The sequence below is a fragment of the Pectinophora gossypiella genome, chromosome 15 (assembly GCF_024362695.1).
Source record: "Pectinophora gossypiella chromosome 15, ilPecGoss1.1, whole genome shotgun sequence".
Taxonomy (NCBI): domain Eukaryota; kingdom Metazoa; phylum Arthropoda; class Insecta; order Lepidoptera; family Gelechiidae; genus Pectinophora; species Pectinophora gossypiella.
The window spans coordinates 1,223,760-1,244,594 of record NC_065418.1 but is presented as its reverse complement, the minus strand read 5'-3'; the positions used below and the strand labels follow the sequence as shown (position 1 = coordinate 1,244,594).

At 41.3% G+C, this 20,835-nt stretch overlaps 1 protein-coding gene across 7 annotated transcripts in view; it reads right to left on the bottom strand.

The window, feature by feature from the left end:
• Window positions 1-20,835, bottom strand: part of LOC126373069 (disheveled-associated activator of morphogenesis 1) — a 178,845-nt gene that overhangs the window by 24,651 nt on the left and 133,359 nt on the right. For all 7 annotated transcript variants that reach the window (XM_050019041.1, XM_050019037.1, XM_050019036.1 and 4 more), the window contains 13 exons: window positions 14,770-14,937; window positions 14,277-14,495; window positions 13,653-13,793; window positions 12,867-13,095; window positions 11,554-11,781; window positions 10,513-10,649; window positions 10,000-10,149; window positions 6,903-7,058; window positions 5,661-5,735; window positions 4,856-5,036; window positions 3,428-3,582; window positions 1,681-1,820; window positions 1,078-1,239 (listed from right to left, as the gene is read on the bottom strand). In XM_050019041.1, the coding sequence (XP_049874998.1) occupies window positions 1,078-1,239; window positions 1,681-1,820; window positions 3,428-3,582; window positions 4,856-5,036; window positions 5,661-5,735; window positions 6,903-7,058; window positions 10,000-10,149; window positions 10,513-10,649; window positions 11,554-11,781; window positions 12,867-13,095; window positions 13,653-13,793; window positions 14,277-14,495; window positions 14,770-14,937 (2,141 nt within the window). The remainder of the gene's footprint in view (window positions 1-1,077; window positions 1,240-1,680; window positions 1,821-3,427; window positions 3,583-4,855; window positions 5,037-5,660; window positions 5,736-6,902; window positions 7,059-9,999; window positions 10,150-10,512; window positions 10,650-11,553; window positions 11,782-12,866; window positions 13,096-13,652; window positions 13,794-14,276; window positions 14,496-14,769; window positions 14,938-20,835) is intronic.

Below are 20,835 nucleotides of genomic sequence, written 5' to 3'. Positions count from 1 at the left end.
GTGATCCCTAGTTTGGTCAGGATATTACAGGTTAATCATCTGATTGTCCGAAAGTAAGATGATCCGTGCTTCGGAAGGCACGTTAAGCCGTTGGTCCTGGTTACTATTTACTGATGTATGTAGTCGTTACATGAGCCATGTCAGGGGCCTTTGGCGGCTCAGTAATAACCCTGAACACCAGGGTTGATGAGGTACACGATAAGAAGAAGAAGATTATATCAAGAACGTGTTTATCAAAACTACACATGTAAATTACATGTTACAAGTGTCAATGTTTATTTCACAAGTGTATTTTACGAACCCTGCATATTTTTGATAAACGTAATTTACACGTATGTTAAGTAACCGGTACCTTCGCCCGCCTGCTCACACCCGTACGCCGTGACCAGCGAGTTCAAGTCAGCATAAGTAATGGAACAGCCAGCCTGCTGAGCCAGCGCCCGAACGCGATGCGCTGACGTCAATCACGCCACCAAATTGTGACCTCGATTTAGCCATAATGTAAAATAGTTTTTAAGTAAAATTCAGTGTAGTCCTAACTACGGACTCATTCGCACCTAGGTTAGTTAGGTTTAGCTGTAAATTTAAAATATAATTTCTTTCTAAGTGATTCTAGTTTCTCTTCTTCATCCTCCGTCTGTCGCTCACTTAATTCGTACTTGTGAGTAACTTGTAGCCTGTGAAGGTGAACTTGTAAGTTTTGATAAACTCGGCACTACACTTTCTCTTTTATTTGGTTCATATATGACCTAGGAGAACTCCTTGGTCTACTACTTCCTCTCTTTTCTTTAATTTCCATCATTTTCATCCTTTTATGATGTTCTTTATAAACGAATCGTGTCGTCTTCTTTTTTTTATGTAATCTATAAAGATATTAATTTATCAATAAACAATTCTATGTCGATCAGAGATGGTCTCTTCGAGTAGACCGTTACGTTTCTATTTTTTATTTTGTACTTAATATTTTTGTTTATTTGCTTTTTTTAGGTTAAGCTAGGTTTGTTTTTTCACAAGGGTTGATGAGGTTGGTAATCCTCACAACCCACACGATAGAAGAAGAATAAAAGAAGAACTTACTTGGAGATCTCGTAGAGGAACCGGTCAGCTCGCGCCATGCTGTCGAGCTCGTCCTGGTGTTCATCGAGCAGCGCAGCCTCTTCGGCACTGGGCGTGAACTTGAGCAGCTGCTCCACCATGTCCAGGGGGAGCTGCTCCGAGCTGTCCATTCGTAGGATCGCCCTGGGAACATCGGTCATGGGATCAGTTCAGCAGGTCTAACGAGTGCAACGTGATAATTACCTTGGTCGTGGTCTTTCCTTTCATCATCATCAGCCCATTAACGTCCCCACTGCAGGGGCATGGGCCTTCCCTATGGATGGATAGGGAGATCGGGCCTTAAACCATCACGCGAGCTCAGTGCGGATTGATGGTTATTAACGACTGCTAATGCAGCCGGGACCAACGGCTTAACGTGCCTTCCGAAGCACGAAGAAAACTTTTTTTTGTGGTCACCCATCCTATAACCGGCCTTTTGCGAAAGTTGCTTAACTTCAACAATCGCAGACCGAGCGCGTTTACCGCTGCGCCATCGACCTCCTCAAGGTCTTTCCTTTGTAATAACCATATTACTCCACTAAAATTCTAGTCAGGTGACTCTTATAGATCTCTCAGATGCTTTACCTGCAGATCTCCTCGTCTGACATCTTCAGTTTGGAGAGTAGGATGGTGCAATTCTGGGCACGACGGCCGTCGATGACGGACAGGATCTTGGTTCGAGGCTTGGCTCCCAGCTGCCGTAGGTCTTCTACTGAACCCTCATTCTAGAAGGAAGATGTCAAAGTCACAGAATAGGCCCACTGCTGAATAGACTTGGTCAATAGGCTGATACCGGTCGGTCTTATATCGTGTGGGTTATGAGTTGGATTACCAACCTCATCAACCCTGGTGTCAGGGTTAATTTTGAGCGTTCCGGACTCGTGGTCACACCAGGTTGTCACACCAGTATGACAAACAGGAATTTTTTTCTTGTTTGTCACACCGCTAACAATACAACACCTTTTATCCTGACTTGTCATTATAAGTAGTGCTGTGTTTATCGGCGTATAAATTAAAATTGATTTTATTTACGAAATTATACTTTATTTAACAGAAAGTTATCGCTATCGACCCGCTAGGGTCGATTAATTCTTTCAAACATTTTTCCTCTCAGACGACGCCTTGAGCCGAGGTTCGCGCCCAATTGGGCACCCTCAGGCCTGTTGTCTTAAATGTTGTACCGGGTTAGAGCCTTCAGCGCTCCCCATTAGTCCAGCCAAGTAGTTAATGCGATAATATGACTTATTATCAAATAAAAAAAAAACTAGTAATTATGGAAAAATCCATTAGGTCGCCAGTGATAGACGATAGGAATAATCAAAAAGAATGCGCTATTAAACATAATTAATCTCTTTGCACAAATATAATGCCTTATGGCAAATATCGATATATTTTTTATCATAGGGATATTCTCCGCACTAACAATGGTGTGATAAAAGGTGTTGTATTGTTAGCGGTGTGACAAACAAGAATGAAATTCCCGTTTGTCATACTGGTGTGACAACCTGGTGTGACCACGAGTCCGGAGGGATTTTGAGTCGCCAAAGGGCACTGACATGGCTCATGTGACGACTACGCACTTTCATCAGTAAGTAGTAACCGGGACCAACGGCTTAACGAGGCACGTAACTTCCGAAGCACGGATCATCTTGCTGATCCGGACTGGAAAGTCCCTCATTGATATCACATGGTTTCAAAGTTTTACGGTTAATGGTGGTGTTATTTTAAATAAAAGATTAAAATTATTTAAATATAGAATACGTCGTTTTATTGCGAAAGAAACCACAAAGAATAATGACAGCTCACAGAGTATAAAATACTAATGTTGTAACTTAAAAATAGTGTTGTCCACTTATGTTAAATTATCTTTGCGGTAAAGTTTATATTTTAATTACATCATCATCATCATCAGCCCATTAACGTCCCCACTGCTGGGGCACGGGCCTTCCCTATGGATGGATAGGGAGATCGGGCCTTAAACCATCACACGGGCCCAGTGCGGATTGATGGTTATTAACGACTGCTAATGCAGCCGGGACCAACGGCTTAACGTGCTTTCCGAAGCACGGAGGAGCTCGAGATGAAAACTTTTTTTTTGTGGTCACCCATCCTATGACCGGCGTTTGCGAAAGTTGCTTAACTTCAACAATCGCAGACCGAGCGCGTTTACCGCTGCGCCACCGAGCTCCTCTTATTTTAATTACAATAAATGGCAAAAGGCTCACCCTCATGGGACTTTAACATAGCTGGCGAGGAGTGGGTGTACTAATACTATACGCCTCTGTCTACCCCGTCGGGGATACAAGCGGGATGTTACGTTATGAATACTCACTTGAACTCCATTTTTCTGGTACGCGCAGAACATCTTGTCAATAGTGTGGAGATCCATCGTATTGTACAGTTTTGTGTCATCGAGTTCCTGCCAAATGGTTCCATGGAGCTTCGCGTCTGGCAGTTTGCTCCAGTTGAAGCTTTTGAGGGGGTTTCCTGGAGAAAAATAAGAATTTCAACAGGGAAGACGGGTTCAGATTATCGACCATGTGGAATCCAGTAGTAGGTGTTGTAAAAAGCTTGAAACGGCCTAACGTGGTGAAAAAACGTGAGGACACAGTGAGTGCGGTTTGTCGTAGTGAGTTTGGTGCTAGTTCAGATGGTTCCGAACATTCCGATATCAAAAACATAAACAAGCGGCAAAGAAAGAGGGTAGACAGATATGTCTGCCCGTAGAAAATTATGGATCTACCTACTCCACTCCAATCTCATCAGTCATCCCGTGATCATGGCACTTGCAACAGTGTCGAAATATCGGGAGTCTCATATCCCCATTTAAACGCGGTAAGAACCCGTTATTATGTGTTTTAATTATGAAAATAAGAATATTAGGTAGAAAACTTGGTAAAAAATAAACACCTGAAGTTATTCTTCTTCTATCGTGTGGATTGTGAGGTGAATTACCAACCCCATCAACCCTGGTGGTAGGGTTATTACTGAGCCGCCATAGGCCCCTGACATGGCTCATGTAACGACTACATACTTACATCAGTAAGTAATAACCGGGACCAACGGCTTAACGTGCCTTCCGAAGCACAGATCTTTTTTCTTTTTGGACAATCAGCCTGTAATGTCCTAACCAAACTAGGGATCACAAAGTGAATTTTGTGATTTGTCCCCACCGGGATTCGAACCCGGGACCTCCGGATCGTGAGCACAACGCTCAACCACTGGACCACGGAGGCCGTAGATCTTAAGTTATTGTGAGATTGCAGATTCTAACACAGACTTAAACCATTTAAAATTTTTCGAAATCATGTTTGGGTCTTATACCTGCCTAGGTATCAACATCGTATCACGCACGTGTAACGTAGCCGCGCGTAGGTAGGTAGGTCTAGCGACTGTTTCGTGTTGTTCGATTAACATTGCGGCGCAGTAAAAACTCAAAATCTTAATTAAACATTTTCGACAAGAAAAACACCTACCATCGTTTTTAGTACAATAAAATCATTTTTTTTCTCTAGGATGTCACTAACGCGCTCTATAATTGTCATATTACCCTCGGCGAAGGGAAACACCGTGAAAAAACCCATAACATGAAATGTGTTTTCAGACGTGTCGGTACGTGACCTAACTTATAACTGGGCTGGTTGACCTTTCAGGTTGGAAGTTGAGATAGGTCGCTTCGGTAAAAACCGGACCTGTCAAAGCTTTAGGTTGGGTAAGCGGACCCTGAGAATAAACTGGATAACGCTAGAGATGATGATACCTGGGGTTGGGACGTTCTTTTTGGGTTTGGGTGCGGTGGGGGCGAGTGGCGCGAGCGGCGCGGGGGGCGGCGCGGGCGCAGGCGCGGGGGGCGGCGGGGGCGGCGCCAGCGCGCACAGCGGCGGCGGCGGGGGCGGTGGCGCGCCGCATGTCTCGATCACTGCGCTCTTTAGGTTGCTAACCTGTGGGGTGATCGGGTAACCATGTAACTTACATGCCTATTACTTATGACATACTAGAACAATTTTCTTTGTAACGCGCGCAAATTGGAGCGCCAGTGACGAGAATTGGTACTAACAGTAAAATGTTAGTAATGATACGACACTCCGTCACTAGATGGCACTTAATTATATACCAAAATAGAGATGCCAGAAAAAATAAAGCTCTAGTGTCGAAAATTGGTCATCGTTAATTTAAAAGCCACGCACTTGTCGGGTAGCATTCTCCATGCTACTTTTTAGGAAAAAATAGGGCAGTGGTTTCCCTCTTGCCTTCTGCCCCGCAGTAAGAAAGAAAGAAAGAAAGAAAGAAAGAAATCTATCAGGTACCAGGTTACAGTCCCTGTGACTCCAAAGTTGGTATTAAATCCAAAATATTTTTATGGAAGAAATACTCAAGATGTGGCTCAGTAGCAACTGAAACTAGAAACTGAACCACATCATATGAGATAGAAAATCTTGACAGATAAAAATTCTATCCTGTGATTGGCTGAAATTTTGACGAATCAAGTAAACTATGAATCAAAGTAAGTAACTTCTGATGATTTGTGGAAACAATGTGGCTTTTAATCAGTTAGATAAACTTACTTTGGCATCATCAGGTATGCTTCCTTCACTGACTAGTTTCTCAAATCGCGCCCTTTCAGCTCGCTCCTGATTCAACTGCAAAATAAATACCAATATAAAAAAAAACTTCTTTTTATTTGAATTTACTACTTACTTAGATACCTCCGGTTGTTAGAGGGGAGGCCTGTGCCCAGCAGTGGGATATATATAGGCTATTTATGTTATGTAAACTATTTAGACTTTAAAAACTACTTAACTACGATTTTTATCATCCACAGGACTACAGTACTTTTCTAACCAAATATCTAAACAAATAGACAAATATTTATACTCATAAATACATTTATTTACATAATGGTGCTAATTCCAATACAGACCATCTAATTTTATTTTAAGTTATACCTGTCATTTTCTTATCCGCCGAAAAGGAAAAGGACGGGTAATCGACAGGCATTTTATGAAACACGCGTCAATTTTAGGCAGAAATTTAAAAGGCCGCGCTAAATGTTATTTTGGCCAATAACCCGACAGAAATAAGTTGACAGCACACGTCAAACGGATTGCACATCAGCTAGATATTAACAGGTGAAAATCACCCGTCCCTTTTCTTAACGGCGGATAAGAATACGACGGGTATAACTTAAAATAAAATTAGGAGGGTTCGGCAGGAATCGGGGCCAATGTATTTCAATTGTCAGGAGATGGATTTAATTCAAAGTATGTTAATTATGTATCCCCTCCGGTTGATTGAGGGGAGGCCTGCGCCCAGCAGTGGGACGTATATAGGCTGTTTATGTTTATGTTAATTTTTAAAATTCCGAAATAAAATAAATATATTTCTTTTGAAGTTTTGACAGTTAGCGACTTACGGCCATGTACACTAAAGTAAGACCCAGAGGGGGTGAGGTAAATTTGTCTCGTCGGCCGATACGAATTGGTGCGGGGAGGAGAGGTACCCTTCTACTTATAGGTACGTATTATTATTTATTTTTGGCGTGACTTATTGTTTTGCCGCATACTTAGCCGGACAAATGGGGAGCGCTGAGAGCTTTGACCTCAACTGGAGACTGAAAAAAAGCGCGAACCTCGGCTCGGGATGCCATCTGAGAGGGTTAAACTTGATAGAACCAATCGACCTCGGTGGGCCGGTAGTGATAAGCGCTGAATGAGGGTAATCGTTGACCACGCCGGCGGGTTGTCAGGGTCCTTAAGTGTTTGTTGTCGCGAGCTGATTGGCCTGTTCTATGCCAGCTGTGAGGTTACCTGTTGTTCGAGCTGGTGGGTCCTACAGGCGGCGGCGCGCGCCCTCTCTGCGCACTCCATGTGTGCCGCTGTTTCTTTCTCCAGTCTCTCTTTCAGCCTCGCCACGACTCCCTCCAACTCTTCTCTCTCTTGCGTCTGCTGGTCGCACTGCTTCTCCTGTTAGTGGTTAGCGTGTTACATGTACATGCATGCCATTGTGGGGAGCTGTTGCAACTTTTTCTTATTTATAATATACTTTTGTGGTGTTTTTTGTACAAACTTTTGTGATTGAAAAGTGAATTTGTGTAAGAATTATCGTTATATTATACAGGTGAAAAAGTAAATAAAAATATTTACTGATATAAAGGAGAGTTTAAAGACATTAGAAAAATATAATAATAGTAAAAAGAGACAGGCTATAAGAACATCGTCGATGGAATTATATATAAGTAGTCTTTGTCTAATTAATTAGACTTTGACACACACAGGACACTCCATACAGAAATCTCATTCTTACCGTGTGCCGGCTTACCGCCTAAGTGTGAGCGAGACAGATTGTCCGCGATTTTTAGATGATATCAAGTGGAATTTCCTATGGGAAATCAAAGAAAATTTTTAGATCCACACCTTTGTGACGAAATATTCCACTTGAATCAACTCAGAATCATGGTATTAATCATCCCTTTTTCATCCAGTTTTCGTTACGATGCCACTAACACATTGTATTTCCTACATAATTTTCTAAAGGTATTTTCCTCAAACATAAATATAAATAATCAAAAAAGTTGCAATCACTCAATATTATTGATGTACAGATGAATTGTATAATATTTCAGACTGTATCTCTTTGATGGTAAAGTTTATTTTGCTTGGCATTATTCGACGCATTTATTTAAAAGCAAAATGATATGGTGCTTTGGTATCGTTATTAATAAGTAATCGTATTAGAAAATGAGGGACTTTCCAGGCCAAGTTCCCCAAAAAGATATAGATGGCGCTGTCCAGCTCGTGTATTAGGCTGGGTGGGCTGAGCTGGGTTTGGGCTGGGTTTGAGCTGGGTTTGAGCTGGGTTTGGGCTGGGTTTGAGCTGGGTTTGGGCTGGATTGCGTGTGTTAGGCAACGTGTCTTGGAAAGTTCCTCATAGGGGTATGACTCCCATAAATAACAAAACACGCAGATTCACATTATGCATTGTTAAAGCTTGTTGTACATAGAGCCGAGAAAAGAGGACAAGCGGCCCAGGCCGCGGCATTTGTTCTTCTTCTTCTATCGTGTGGGTTGTCAGGTGCATGACCAACCTCAGCAACCCTGGTGTCAGGGTTATTTACCCGCCAAAAGCCTCTGACATGGCTCATGTAACGACTACGTACTTACATTAGTAAGTTAAGTAGTACCGGGCTTAACGTGCCTTCCGAAGCACGGATCATCTTACTTTGTTTGTTATTTCATGCATCCGCTTTCCTGGGTCTGTTTCTACCAAGATTAATTTGTGAAGGGTGTTTTGTTATCAAGAGAGAAAACCAAGTTGCAAACGTTTTTATCGGATCATACAGAAGCGTATAACTTTAGCGAATGGAAACCGCTTCCTTCGTCCTTGACTTCTTCTATCGTGTGGGTTTCTGCGGTGGATAACCAACCTCAGCAACCCTGGTGTCAGGGATATTATTGAGCCGCTTAAGACCCCTGACATGGCTGACGTAACGACTACATAATTACATCAGTAAATACGAGTAGTAACCAGGTCCGCGTCTTATAGCATGGATCGGGATTCTCTTAAAATGCATAAATGGTTTTGTCATAATTTTAATTATCATAATCCTTTTCGCATAACGTTTTTAAGCATAATAGTACTTTCACATAATAACATCTAAGAATACTGGTTTGTTAGGTATAACTTATTTTTGGACTAATATTTGTTGGTATAAATTTGATTCGCATATAAATAGGTATCCATAATTCTTTTTTAGAATAAGTAATAGCGTTTTGTCATAATTTTTACAAGGCATAACAGTAGGTTAGGGTGCGGCGAGGGTGGCCCTTGGGCCACCCCTACGCCGCCAGTATGTCTATCTTACACATGAAAAGTATACTGAATGATCACCAACAGCATGAAATAGAGTCAAAAAATTTGAAAGTCACAATCATGAACCAAATGCAACCAAGGAAAAAGTAAGTTTCGGAAATGTTCAAAGTTGTGCCAAAACTTTTCTTATTCGGAGTATAGTTTTTATGCTTATAATACTTATGCTTATATGTCATTATTGTCATTAATTATTATGCTTATGGTAGTTATGAGTTTCAAAATTATGCTTAAAAAGTTATGACAAATTAATATTATGCGTAACTAATAATAGGACAAGTAACATTATGCCATGGTAAATTATTACATAAAAAATTATGCGTAAAAATAGAGAACCGCATGGATCATCTTACTTTCGGACAATCGGGCGATCAGCCTGCAATGTCCTGACGAAACTGGGGATCAGAAAGTGATTTTTGTTGTCTCCATCGAGGTTCGAATCCGAGAAAGTGATCCCAACACACTGCCCTAAACCACGGAGGCCGTTCTACGTTATCGATCGAAACGTTTGCGACTTGGCTAACCCCAGGTTTATCTACCATTGTGTTGAATAGTGGAATGAATTTACTCTCTTGTCAGCAAAGTTTTACTGAGTCATTCGTAATGTATTTGAGTATCCTTTTACCAGAATGGTGAATTAAATCTGATGCTTTGAGATCAGTATACCGTTACCCAGTTGTATTAGAAAGTGCTGATTACGTCGATTAATGTACAGTAAATCGAAATACATTTAAGTACTTAATAATTAATCAATAAAAATTACGCGCCGCTAAAATTACGCATGAAAACATCACATCTTTCAGAGCAGTTTTAGTCGAAATCCTGACAATGATCCTAAGGATGGTATTAATAAACTAATCTCAGCTTCGATACTGCCCTCAAGATCATGTCAATGTGAGTATGATCTTGAGGGCAGTCTCAGCTGAGATTCGTTTATTAATACCACCTTACGTCACTTCTTAACCCGTCTCTGGTCTAGGGTCGTGCTAAACTGTACAAACGACGGAATCGGCACCACGCGCCTGGTCTTCCACGAACCTTTTTGGCTAACTCCGTGGCCAGGTCCACGTTCTCCTTCTCCAAGTTCTCAGCCTTAGACCTGGCTTCGACCAGCTCCTCCTCTTTGGCCAGCAGGTGAACTATCTCGCCCACATTGATCTCTAGAGGCGCCACATCGGGATCGTAAACCTGGATTGATAAATCATACTTTATTATGTTTTTTTTAAACTAAGGTCTTTGTCGTTATGGCATGGTGCAAAGGACAGTAGATCAGGGGAGTTATAAAAGGCCACATCTAAGCAATTCATGTTAAAAACGTAATTTGACATTTGCGCATATAAAAGTGAGTGCGCAATGCAAACAAATGTCAAATAGCAATATTGCTTATTAGATGAATTAATTTTGCTTTAATGTGGTTTTTTTAACCCCCTGAATAAGTTGTACTTTTTGTGTCCTGTTGCAACATGCTAAAGCGCAAGAACCACAGATTGTGTGTGTGTGTGTGTGTGTTTGAGAGGGTGTGTATGTGAGGGGGTGTGTATGTGTGTATACCTTGGTGGGGTGCGTGTGCGCGGCGTGCGAGTCTTGTTGGCTGGCGGCGCGGCTGCCGGCTCCGGGCTGCTGCAGCACCAGCTGCTGCACCACGCGGTCCAGCATCAGCCAGTGCTGTGACTGCGGGCTGTACTCCACTGGAAACACACCACACAATCATAATTAAGTACATCATTTTCACATTAAGGCCCGGAGTCCACCAACGCGGCGAAGACAGACGGTTCGCGTGCTCTGCACCTTACTTCCTTACGGCCATTTAAGACTAAAACCCTAAACCCGAACCCCTAAACCCTATTCATGAAAAATATACATATTTCATTTAATTTCATGAAATCACTTAAATAAAATCAAGAATACATACAACAGTTATAATGAGAGACAGAAAATTGTATTAGACATTCACACACATAAACCCTACTTAGAATATTCGTCCCCGATTATGAGGCACAGTGACAACTTTGACGATACTTAAGTTGAAATTTACATGTAATTGTAGACTTATCGGTCTAAGAAATATTCATCAACAGCCCATTAACGTCCCCACTGCTGGGGCACGAGCCTTCCCTATGGATGGATAGAGGGATCGGGCCTTAAACCACCACGCGGGCCCAGTGCTGATTGGTGGTTATTAACGACTGCTAATGCAGCCGGGACCAACGGCTTAACGTGCCTTCCGAAGCACGGAGGAGTTCGAGATGAAAACTTATTTTTTTTTTTTGTGGTCACCCATCCTATGACCGGCCTTTGCGAAAATTGCTTAACTTCAACAATCGCAGACCGAGCGTGTTAACCGCTGCGCCACCGAGCTCCTCAACAAATATATAAGTAATATTAGTACTCAATATTATAGATAAATGGCGCCGGCGTCGGCTTAATGACGCCATATAGATCCAAAGAATTTCGCATGGACAGGACCCGGTGGTGTAATGGTTAAAACGCTCGTCCCGGCTTGACAAGAGCTGTGGGTTCAAGTCCCGTAATTTTCTCTTTACGACAACTAGTGTCCAAAAAAATATGAAAAATCAGATTAGAATCACTTACACGGCAGCATAAGCAAATGTCCTAATAAGGACAGAAGATGAGGATAAGCAGCGGTGTGGCTGAGCTTGCGGCGAAGCAGCTCGAACATCGCTGAAGCACTCTTCGTGTCGACATGCTGCTTATCAAACCTCCTCGCCAGCTCGCGCTCGTCCTCCATGCGCACCATCTCGAAGAACTCAATATGCCGGTCCAAGGTTTCGTTCTCGTACTTGCGAAGTTTTTCTATCACTGGAAGAAAATGCTTTTTTTGGTCAATTTGAAATTTGAAACAATGTCAATGCACTTCTTCTTCTTGTGAGGTGGAGTACCAGCCTCATCAAACCCTGGTGTCAGGGTTACTATTGAGCCGCCAAAGGCCTCTGACATAGCTCATGTAACGACTACTTACTTACATCAGTAAGTAGTAACCGGGACCAACGGCTTAACGTGCCCTCCGAAGCCAGTTGATCAGCCAGTAATGACCTAACCAAACAGGGGACCACAAAGTAATTTTTGTGATATGTCTCCACCAGGAATCGAACCCGGAATCTCCGGATCGTGAGCCCAACGCCCAACCACTGGACCACGGAGGCCGTTACAATGTCTATAAAAGTCTTAGAGACAAGCTTATCGGTGCTGACTGTTTTCTTTGTATGTTTCTTTTCTCTGTTCTAATGTGTACAAATAAATAAAATATAAAACAATACATATATTAAATGCACTATTAAAAAGAGAGAGTAAAATTGGGTAATTCAAGTGAATGAGGTAATGCACGCAGTTGTTAGTAGCCAATGTATCTCGCAAGATGCGAGGATGGCTGTTCACAATGCAGTGCTTGTCCCTACACTGAAGTACGGTAGTGAATGTTGGGTATGGCAGAAGAAGCATGAAAGTAGGATTAATGCCGTAGGAATGAGGTCTTTGCGTAGCATCCTGCGGTATTAAATTGAGTGATAGAGTGAGAATCAGTGGGTTAAGAGAGAGAGAGAGAGGTGATGTAAAAGGCGATATATTGACTATGATTGAGAAGGGAATGTTAAGTTGGTTTGGACACGTAGAGCAGATGAAGGGTAGTAGGATTACGAAAGCAGTATATAAAGCGTAGGTTGGTAACGCTGGCAGAGGAAGACCTAGAAGGACGTACATTGACCAAGTTGTGGATGAAACGATGAAAGTATGGATGGATTGTGTGAAAAAGGATGTGTGTGAAAGGTGTGGGTACTGAGATGACGGCTGATAGAAATGAATGTTGTGGCGACCCCACTTAAAGTGGGACAAAGGCAGGAGGGTGACGATGATATTATATTTGATCCATCATCAGATAGGACACCTACCTGGTTGTATCCCCAACATCAAGAGCTCGTATCGTAAATGCAGGCGGAACTCCAAGCTATCCTCTCCCGGTCCGTAGTTGAGGACCGCGTTGACGAAAGACATGATGGCCGTCTTGACGCCCAAGTCATCCCGGTACGCGCCAGTGCTGCGGTCCAGCTCGTTGACTATGCCCTGGAACCGAGCCCTCTCGCCCGCGTACTTCTGGTAGTGCACCATGGCTTCCAAAACCTGGGAATTGTTTAATTTCGTGTGTTACAACCAAAGACCCTCCTAATATTGGCAAATTAAAAAAACAATCTTCTAAGAATCTTCAGATACACCCTGGAAACTCCATATACAAATCTCGTTCTTACCATGTGTCACCTTAACCCATACGTGCGAGCGAGACAGAGAGTCCACGCGTGCTCCCTTGCCCCTTAGCGGCTTTCGGTTTAAATAGTGTAAAATGCCCCCTCATTGAAATTAAATCAAGCTCGTTCCAAGCTCTTATTGGTGCTGGGCGGCGGAAAGTGTCCCTTCTATATGTAAGTAGTCATAGAATAGGTAAGTAAAACGTATAGAACGACAACTCTCCGCTCCCCACCAGCGGCTGAGCTAGGTTTGCCCCCGCGTCTTAGTATTCAATCGAGTGTCAAGTGTGTTATTGTGTCTGGTAATTTCGGCTATGGTTATCGTTTATCATATGCTTCAGGTTACCATAGATCATCACAGGGGATGACAATGATGAAATATTTCGTCATCTATATTTTGTATCTTTTTTGCTGAAATAAATCATCTTATCTTACCTTCTTATGTCCTCCGGGCACGAGGCAGACAGCGCCAAGTATTTCAAGCGCCGCCACTTTGGTCTTCACGTTGTCTGTGTCCAGCGACTGCGCAATGAGGTCGATGCTCGTCGGATGCGCCAGCACGTGCGCTCGGCCAGTCTGGAAACATGTACAGCAAATTATTACCCTACCAGCTCTGAACAACTCCCGCTGGACATGATGGAGCAGCTGCTCAAGTACACGCCCAGTGTCGAAGAGGCTGTGCTGCTCGATGAACAAAGTCCGAAGTCCAAATACTGGGTCATTGATACCGATGAACAAAGCTACCACGTTCCAAGACGTAAGAAGGCCACGTGCCATTGACCTTTCATTCATGACACTTGGACTTTGGACATCGTGCACCCAGACGACGTTCTGTGTCACGAAACGTTAGAAGCGGTCAGCCATTAGGTGGGCGCCTCAAGCAAAGTCCGATGGCTTGCGGGCTGCTTCACAACCCTGGAGCGTGGATTAGGTATACACCCTTACCCCCCACTAGCCCACACTCCACAAGTAATGGGTACCAATATATGGTTATTGAAAAAGTGACCGACAGTCTACCGTCTTCAGCCTTTGAGAGTGTTAAGAACCTCATCTACTCACAGAGTTGTTCATAAGCGCCTTGATAGCAGCGATCAGGTTATGCCTGGTCGCAGCGTGGTCAGGTGGGGCGCGTTGCAAGGCGTCGAGCAGCGCGCCCAGGCCGCCATTTTTGATAAACCGCAGCACGAAGCTATGCGCGCGTGTGCGCAGTGCCGTCTTCAGCCCGTCCACCAGCGCGCACGTCTCAGCTGTTGTGCTGCTCTCTGATGACGCGAAAGCCTGCAATATATAAAAAAAAATTAAGCTCACTCTACGTTAGTCAGAGACTCAGCCATTGCTCAAGATGAAGACACTTGGACAGCTCGCGTCCAATAAGTCCATAATTGCTTCCTTTTTAACTTTCATTCTCTTCTTGATATATGCTTTTTTTATTATTGTTGTTTTTGAAATTCTATTTGAATTTTGAATTCAGATATTTTCTTGTTTTTTGCTTTACCCTTGTGGGTCCATTATGTGATACTGTATTAGTTTTAATTATTGGAATGTGACTCACATCTGCGATCTCATTAAGAGCCTTGATGTAGTCCTCGACCTCAGGCGCGCTGGCGAGCGGCGGCGCCTGCCCCGGGGGCGGGCGGCGGCTGCAGTAGATCTGCCACTTCTTGGCTGCTGGGAGCTCCATCATCGCTGCCTTGTTCACTGCTGTCAGGTCCAGCTCCTCCTGTGGACGGAAAACGAGGGATTCAAACTCAAACGTATTGAACGGAAACTATCCCCTCCCCACTGAGCTAGGTTTCCCCCCCCCACCCCCCTTCTTCGTCTTCAATCGTAAGGGCGTCAGACGTCACACACACAGATGCGCGTGTACCATAACGTCAATGTGTAGTCTCTCTGTAAAACGAGGTGTTTTTTTATGGAGTGTTTTGAACGTACCTCGAAATTGTTATATAGATTAGTTAAAATAACGTTACCTATTATATAAATAATGTTATATGTGATGTGGAAGTGCCCGGAGTGTGCTTAAACTCACAAATTAAAAAAAATATCTTTATTTGTTAAGTACCACCGGTTTTTTTGTTGAACGTCTCATCTGCCTAAATATACTGCAGCTTCTCACAACCGGTATAGCCGGGGAAAGAAGCTACAAGAAAGGCCTCCTCCGAAGCAAATCATTTTAGTATGAAACACACTTTCCTCATACAGCGCTTATCGCTATCGGCCCACTAGGGTCGATTAAGTCATTAAAATATGAACCCTTTAAATCATTTTATCATTATGTTCCTATTATTTTTTAATTCAACGTGTATACCTGAGTCTCCACCGGACTTCGTATTTTAATCTTTACGCAAAAAATGTTTTATCATAGGGCTACTGCGATACAGGGGAAACCATAGTGCAGGGACCGCTGTTAACTTGTGTTAATTTTACTTTGCTGAGCACAGGCCTCCCCTCAATCAACCGGACGGGGTATATACCGGGGGGTGTGGGACGTATATAGGCAGTTTATGTATGTATATTTTACTTTATTTGGTAAATAAATATTTTTTACTTTTTTCTTTTACTTTAACGACGCCCTGAACCGAGGTTCGCGCCAAACTGGGCACCCTCAGGCTTGTTGTCTTAAATTTTGTGCCGGGTGAGAACACTCAAATTTTGTGCCGGGTGAGAACACTCATTTTTTGTGCCGGGTGAGAGCCCACAACGCTCCCAATTTGTCCGGCCAAGTAATAAAGAAAAAGAAACACTTTTGCTGCCGACCGTACTAGATTGAAAGCGTTACATTAACACAAACAATCGTCGAACTATGATGTTTCGCTGCCGGATTTCCTCGTCGAAAGAAACAAAGTAATGCGTTCGCGCAATCCAATGTCTCCAAGTTATATTATTCTTGTAAATGTATTTACGAGTCATCATTCTCTCTCTTGAGTCAATACCATTTCGATACGATGACATTTACCATTTGGCTGGAGCTAAATAGGCTAGATTCCAAGTAGTCAAATCAGTTACTTTTTAATAAACGTTAAAGCACAAAATTACTGGGGAGTTAATCCGTTAGGTACCTAATGCGTCAGAGCAGGATAAAAGGAATTGTCGAATGGAAGAGAGTTTTGAAATTTAAAATGATTGGCGGCAAAAGGAGAGGCCAGTATGTGCAGAGTTTGCACTCTGCTACTGTATACTAAAGTGCCATGAGAGGGATATTTACAAAACCAAACTGCCGTTAAAATGTGGAAGCGCAATCACTCGGAAGTGTGCGTAGGCGCAGCGTAACGATTCGTTTCCTACAATAGTGGGCGCGGTTAACACGCTTAGCTGTTCAACCACTGTTATTATGTTTTTATACACATAAACATAGTATTACGGCTGTATCCCCAAAGGGGTAGGCAGAGGTGTAAATTACGACTCGCCAGCTGTTTAAGGCCCACATACGGAGCGAGCCTATTGCCATAGCTATTGGCACAAAATCTGGAAACCACGTGATTTTAATTTATCTATAATCCAAACATGAATTCAAGCTCATAAAGTCGAATTCAGTGGTTTAGAGCCCGAACCGGGATTCAAACCCACAACACTACGATGTAAATCAAGCATTCTCCAAACAGGGTAATCATGGATCCTCGGTTTTAGGTAAGTAGGTAAGTGGTCCCGATCCCTGCAGACACCGCCTAATTTTATTTTAAGTTATATCCGTCATTTTCTTATCCGTCGAAATGGAAAGGGACGGATGATTGTCAACAAGTTAATTTTAAAACGAATGAATAACCCGGGCGAATAAAATAGGCATCTCGCTGGTATGTAATCCGTTTGACGTGCTGTCTACTTAACTCTGTCGGGTTGTAGGCCGATGTAAAATTTTTAGACGGTTGTTTTCGATTTCTGCTTAAAATTGACGTGTATTCCATAAATTTTATGCCTGACGATTACCCGTCCTATTATTTTTCAACGGATAAGAAAATTACATGTATAACTTAAAATAAAATAAAATTAGATGGCGTCTGCAGGAATTAGCACCATTATGTCCTTAACTAAACTTAAAAAAATATATACTTTATTCGTTTTAAACATTTTTTTTTTAAATGCTAGTTAACCCAAGCCCCCCTTTAAACTGGGAAAGTCTGTGTTAGGAGGCTTGGCCCTTCCTTATCTTAACTTACTTAATTAGTGACTTATTATACCAAATATGTACGTATTTATATATATATATATAACTTTATTTTTTAGACACTAAATTGGCGTAAACATATTTAAGTACAACATTTTAAATGAAAATCTTTCACATTTACGTAGGTACTCAGAATCCCGACTATTCTGCTAATCCCCGCATAACAGCGAGCGGCCACGGGATTCGCGGGATTCCTCACGACATGAGCGATTAGCGTAATAAGTGCAATTACTAATTAGAAACATGTAGGTATACGATTAGTCTGCTCTCGTAGGTCAACGATCTCAGTAGCAGAGTGAGTTTTATCTAATTGCATTACTGAGAATATTAATTTACGTATTTGAAGGTTTAGTTAAATTATAATTTTTAAATAATTTGTATGTATGTATATATTTACGTATTTATATATTATTATAATCATTATTTATTGTCTTCTATGTATTGTTTTTAATATATTATAGTTTATCTAGTTATAAGTACTTATATTTTTCAACATTTTTTATTATTATTTTATTTTATTTTTTTTGCACTGTCTATCCCGCTACATTTTTCATTAAATTCATAATATCCTATACCTAAAGGTTGCCTGGAAGAGATTGCTACCTTAGCAATAAGGCCGCCTGTTGTACTACCAATTTAATTATAATACTAATGTATTTTTAATGTGATTCAAGTGCAATAAAGAGTTTTTGTATTGTATTGTATTGTAATTTGTTTAGTTAAAATTATTATTTTTTAAAAATTAGTTTAGTTAAATTATTATTAAAAAAAAATGTTTAGTTAAATTATTATTTTTTAATAATTTGTTTAGTTAAATATTATTTTTGTTGAAGGCTGGTGGTAGGACTGGCAGAGAAAGACCTAGAAGGACGTACATTGACCAAATTGGAGATGTCCTTAGAAAAGATTCAGTAAGATCTACTCTGAACCGGCGTGCGGGTATGAAACGATTGATGAATGTGGAGGAAGCAAGAGAAGTGTGTCAGGATCGAAGCAAATGGAATTGGCATAGTCTCTGCTTACGCCGGAGGGAAATAGGCATGAGTTTATGAATGTATGTATTACTTTATTTCATTATTATTATTATTTGTTTTCATTGTAATAACTTTTGATTTTAAAGGGACATAATTATATCTTACAATATGGGTACCTACCTATAAATGCATTTTATTTTTATTTTTTTTATTATTTTTCTTATGGTAATAATTCTTTATTTTATATTGTCCTATTTAAAGATAATAATAGTATATTTCTAATTTGTTAATTTCTCATTTATAATTGATAAATTTAGGTAGTAGGTACATTCATGAGCAATATCATGTATCCACTTTAGAACCCTGTCGTACTATCATATTTGACATTTAATGAGACTTACGGTTTAATTTGTGAAAAAAGTTAATGTGACATGGTTTCAAAGTGTATACTTAATAGTACTCGTGACCAAACGTAATCTTGGAATAGTTTTAACGTATTTACTTATTAACTACTGTCGTATGCAAAATTTAGATTTTACAGATTTTGCGCAATCGCTAGTACATAAATAAAAGAAAATATTCAGTCAAATACCCTATAATGAGCTCGCGACAACAAACACTTCAGAACCCCGACACCGACCCCGCCGGCGTGGTTGACGACTTCCCTCATTCAGCGCTTATCGGTATCGACCCACTAGGGTCTATTAACTCTTTCAAATATTCTTCCTCTCAGACGACGCCCTGAGCCGAGGTTCGCGCCCAACTGGGCACCCTCAGGCCTGTTGTCTTAAATTTTGTACCGGATGTTTGCCCTCAGCGTTCCTCATTTGTCCGGCCAAGTAGTTAATGCCATCTGCGGCAAATCTACAATAAGTCACGTCAAAAAAGTACCCTGTAATGCTTCAAAGTCTTACATAATAAATTACAATGTTATTCTAATAAGTATTCAAACCTTGCAGGTTGCAAGTGACTGCACTCGCCGGATTGTGGCAAGGTTATGTTTTGAAACAACTACCTCTTTCGCACCACTGTGCCATCTGTGTAAATAATTAATGCTATTTCATTCTATTAATAATAATTCTACACTGGATAAAACGTTTTCAGCTGCTTATTTTCCCGGACATGTCGTATAAACCGACAGAGGAATTGTATGAGTATTTTAGACTTACTTACCTTTTAGCGGACAAATGATGGTTAATGTTTTACAATTATTTGCAGTTGCTTGTTTTTGTAATGTATACTGTGTTAGTAATACTGTTAGCTTCTGTAGAAAATATAAAAAAATAGAAATAGTTTATTATAAAAGGACATCATCATCATCAATTTCAGAGCCACACTCTTGTCGGTGCAGCATTATTTCTATGCTACTTTTTTAGGGAAAAATAGGGCAGTGGTTTCCATCCTTCCGCAATAAAAGGACGCCACACACAAAAACAAGACAATAACATCATTTAAAATTTTCACAAAACAATTACAAAAAAAGCAAAACGGATGTCTGTCGAAATGATCATAAGGTGGTGGTACAGTCATGAGCTATATCACTTTAGAACCCCGTCGCACTATCATATTAGACATTTAATGAGACCTACGGTTTAATTTGTTAAAATAGTTAATGTGACATGGTTTCAAAGTGTATGCATATTGGTACTCGTGACCGTACGTCCTGAGATAAAAAGTAGATTACAAATAAGAGAACTTTCCAGGCTACGTTCCTTGAAATCAATATAGATGGCGCTGTACAGATTTTTCTTCGTTTAACCTTTTAATTTCACGGATAACAGACATATGCATCTTTTATCTTTGTTTTTGGGTATAAATGATGACGCTTTTTATTACACCTAGGCACATTTATATCTTCTACCCATTATTATTCTGATCAAAATAAAAAGAATCTATGCTGTTCTGGGAGCAAATAAAAAACATAGAACACGTTCAGCTGCTTCTCTTCCCGGGCATGTCGTAAAAACCGACAGAGGGATTGTGTCCTCTAACATGATGGACTAATGTTATGGGCGATAGGCTGATCCCTTATCACCATAAGGTTCATCATATCCATCTTTGGACTTCGTATCAACAGTGGCTGCAAGTTGTCTTTGATTACTTGTGGCTCTGCCCACCCCATTAGGGATTACGGGCGTGAGTTTATGTATGTATGTATGTATGTATGTAATAAAAAGAAGCAACATAGGTAGCAACATAATTCTTTACATGAAGTCGTTGCTAACTGACGTATCTGAATTTTTTTAGCGAATCTTATTTTGATGAGCTCGGTCTGCGATTGTTGAAGTTAAGCAACTTTCGCAAAGGCCGGTCATAGGATGGGTGACCACAAAAAAAAAAGGTTTCATCTCGAGCTCCTCCGTGCTTCGGAAAGCACGTTAAGCCGTTGGTCCCGGCTGCATTAGCAGTCGTTAATAGCCACCAATCCGCACTAGGGAAGGCTCGTGCCCCAGCAGTGGGGACGTTAATGGGCTGGTGATGG